At 23.5% G+C, this 3,665-nt stretch overlaps 1 protein-coding gene across 3 annotated transcripts in view; it reads left to right on the plus strand.

The window, feature by feature from the left end:
* Positions 1–3,665, plus strand: part of LOC102676364 (ATP-binding cassette sub-family G member 1) — an 8,056-nt gene that overhangs the window by 3,001 nt on the left and 1,390 nt on the right. For all 3 annotated transcript variants that reach the window (XM_006611744.2, XM_006611745.2, XM_006611746.2), the window contains exons 3-10: positions 408–525; positions 1,074–1,263; positions 1,397–1,542; positions 2,353–2,591; positions 2,676–2,972; positions 3,064–3,221; positions 3,297–3,465; positions 3,551–3,651. In XM_006611744.2, coding sequence (XP_006611807.1) covers positions 408–525; positions 1,074–1,263; positions 1,397–1,542; positions 2,353–2,591; positions 2,676–2,972; positions 3,064–3,221; positions 3,297–3,465; positions 3,551–3,651 — 1,418 coding nt within the window. The remainder of the gene's footprint in view (positions 1–407; positions 526–1,073; positions 1,264–1,396; positions 1,543–2,352; positions 2,592–2,675; positions 2,973–3,063; positions 3,222–3,296; positions 3,466–3,550; positions 3,652–3,665) is intronic.

Raw genomic sequence — 3,665 nt, forward strand, 5'->3', positions numbered from 1 at the left:
TTTGATTTTTTATTAAAGTTATCAACATAAACGTTATGTCTGCAAACAAATCCATGGTCACGCAATCATTGTTATATACAGATACTAGTAGTGTGACGTAATAACATCATAATATTATCATAATATTAATTCTGATATTGTATATATAGTTAAATAATTTTGCATAAAATATAATGATAAATTATATTTATAATTTAAAAATATTTTTTATATTATAAGAAAAAGAAACATATATATTTAAAAATATATATAAAAATATATATATTTTTCAAAATATATACGTATGAATCACAATGAACATGCATATATGGGAAATCATAAATATAAAGAATTCATTTCTTTATAAGTAAAATAATTATACAACAGTTTTTTTTCCTTATCATTAAAAGTAATTAAATAATTTTTAGATGCAAAAATAATTTTAAAATCTGTCAGTGGAAGATTACGATCTGGAGAACTGACAGCTATTATGGGGCCTTCCGGTGCAGGAAAATCTACTCTCTTAAACATTCTGACCGGATACAAGTGAGTCCTTATATTTATGCAAATTCTGTAATGTATTCATTAAAAAATCAATGTTCGTTTGTACATATTAATTATATTTTATTTATAAATGGATTTTTAGTAAATAAATCAAATAATTCACTCAAGAATAATTCTTTCCGTTGTCAATTAAAAATATTTTTTTTCTCAAATATTTTTATTTTTTTTTATGATTTATTATTTTTGCAATTCTTCTACAAAAACTTTTGAATATGATAAAAAAATGTTCAATGATGTTAATTATCGATTTGAATAAGATATACAAATGACCTATGTAGATTAAGTACGATGATCATTATAATTACTATTTATGTATTCAATTTTATTTTCTAATGTTTTAATAATTACGTAAATTATACGTAAAAAATAAAATTTTGATATGAAATATGAAATGATATATGATATATAAAACATAATGAAATTTATCATTATTTTTAATTCATTTTAACAAAAAAGAATATTGTTTTTTTTAGCATAAACGATTATACATTTTATTATACATTTAAAAAGTAGTTGAACTGTATGCTTAGATCAACAGGTACTGAAGGAAGTGTTACAATGAATGGTCATGAAAGGGATCTTAGTGCCTTTAGAAAATTATCATGCTATATAATGCAAGATAATCAACTTCATGCGAATTTAACAGTGGCTGAAGCCATGAAAGTCGCTGCAAATCTTAAACTTGGATCGCATGTTAACAAAACAGAAAAAGAAGAAGTGGTACGTTTCATTTTGTGTTTCATTTTTAATATAATCTATAAAAAATATTTTTAAATAAATGTTTATTTTGAAAATTAAAAGAATAGTAAAAAAGAATATTTAACTTTTTAATTATATTATTTGTGTCATTTAGATTCAAGAGATTTTAGAAACACTTGGTTTATCCGAGCATCGTCAAACTATGACATCAAATTTGAGCGGTGGGCAAAAAAAAAGACTTTCTATTGCTCTTGAATTGGTCAATAATCCTCCGATAATGTTTTTTGACGAACCTACTAGGTGAGCAAATCTTTATATGTTGCACGAAGAAAAAGAAAACAAGAATGTTTTTGAAATGTTTATTCATTTATAGAAATTATAAATTTATATCAAGAAAATATTTTTTCTTCTTAATAGATCAATGCCAACCAACTTTCACTATCATTAATACTAAAGAATCTTGTTTTCTGTTTGTACATATACATATACATATATCTATATTTATGTATAGTATATATATTATTTATATTTCATAAATAGTGAATATTCTTTGACTTGAATTTTTTCTAATAAAGATACAATCATATTTCATCAATTTGTAATAGTTATATATATATAAGAAATTATATGTTATAAACAATGAAATTGACGCGTACAAGTTAATTTCATCAAACGAAGAAATAAAAACATGAACTAAGAGAAAGTATACAACGAATCTTGAAGTTTTTGAAAGTCCTTGCTTTCTCGCTTTCACTGAAATTATATATAACATTCTTTTTTAAATATCGTAATTTTTATCTTTGCATTTATCGAATTTATCAATTAATTTATCATTTATGTGTTCATCTTGATAAATCTTTTAAAAATTGATTAAAACTTTAGAAAAGTAATTTTTGAATAAAAATCTATTAGAATTTTATTTTGCGATTAAGAAAAAAATGAAAGATCAATTTATTTAACAATTATTTAATGGTAATAATAAAATAAATGTATTTTAAAAATTTAATGAAAAGAGATACAAATTTTGTCTTATTTAATTTTTTGCATTTTTTTCATATTTTAGTGAAAATATTGCTGAATAACATATATATAGTTTTTATTAATTTACAGTGGTTTAGACTCTTCGTCTTGTTTTCAATGCATCTTGCTCTTAAAGACTTTAGCTCGAGGCGGAAGAACGATAATATGTACTATTCATCAACCTAGCGCTAGACTTTTTGAAATGTTCGATACGTTATATACATTAGCTGAAGGACAATGTGTGTATCAGGGATCTACATCACAATTAGTACCATTTCTTAGAAATATTGGGCTCAACTGTCCAAGTTATCACAATCCAGCCTCTTTCAGTAAGTTATTTATGACATTGAAGTATCTTAGCTTTCTTTAAAACACTGATTTCAAAATAATGATTATTATATTTTAATTTTCAGTCATTGAAGTATCTTGTGGAGAATATGGAGATAATATCAAAAATTTGGTAAATGCTATAAAGAACGGAAAATATGATATTCGAGAAGGATATCCATTTCCTGAAAATAAATTGGAAGAACTCAATAATTTACCTGATTCGTTTTCGAAAAACGAAGAAGGTGGAAAAAATACTGAAAGAAAAGATAAAAATGATGTGAGTAATTTAAAAGAAAAGTTTGAAGAGGATAAAGTAAAAAAAGAAATTAATAATAAAGGAATTATTTCATCTTACACAAGTAATGATATCGCAAAACAAGGTAGATAAGAAAATTGAAAATTATTAAATAATTTATAAATATATCAATTATTTTTAAATATTTTGTTATTGTTATTGTCTTTCTATAATAGATGTAGTAATACCAATTGATATGGAAAAGAAGGATAACGCAGATGTGGCTTTACTCGATGAATCAATTATAGTCACTCCAGAAAGATATCCCACATCGGAATATCAACAATTCTGGATTGTTTTAAAACGAACTTTACTTTTCAGTCGTAGAGATTGGGTAAATTAATCAATTCAAATTTTATTTAAAGTCTTTAAATAAAAAATTTTATGATTCTGATATTATTTCCTTTAGACACTTATGTATCTTCGACTCTTTGCTCATATTCTAGTAGGATTATTGATTGGCGCACTTTATTATGATATTGGAAATGACGGTGCTAAAGTACTTAGCAACCTTGGATTTCTATTCTTTAATATGTTGTTTCTTATGTATACATCAATGACTATTACAATCTTATCTTGTAAGTTATATTTTAAAAAATATTTTTATTTATTTTTTTATTTTCTTTGTTTATGATAATATTTTAAAAACTTTTCTTTTCACAGTTCCACTAGAATTGCCAGTACTCCTGAAAGAAAATTTTAATAGATGGTATTCTCTTAAGGCTTATTATCTAGCAATTACTGTATCAGATATACCATTTCAGGTAAAAAAAAAAAA

This window comes from Apis dorsata, unplaced genomic scaffold, assembly GCF_000469605.1.
Source record: "Apis dorsata unplaced genomic scaffold, Apis dorsata 1.3 scaffold_92, whole genome shotgun sequence".
Lineage (NCBI taxonomy): Eukaryota > Metazoa > Arthropoda > Insecta > Hymenoptera > Apidae > Apis > Apis dorsata.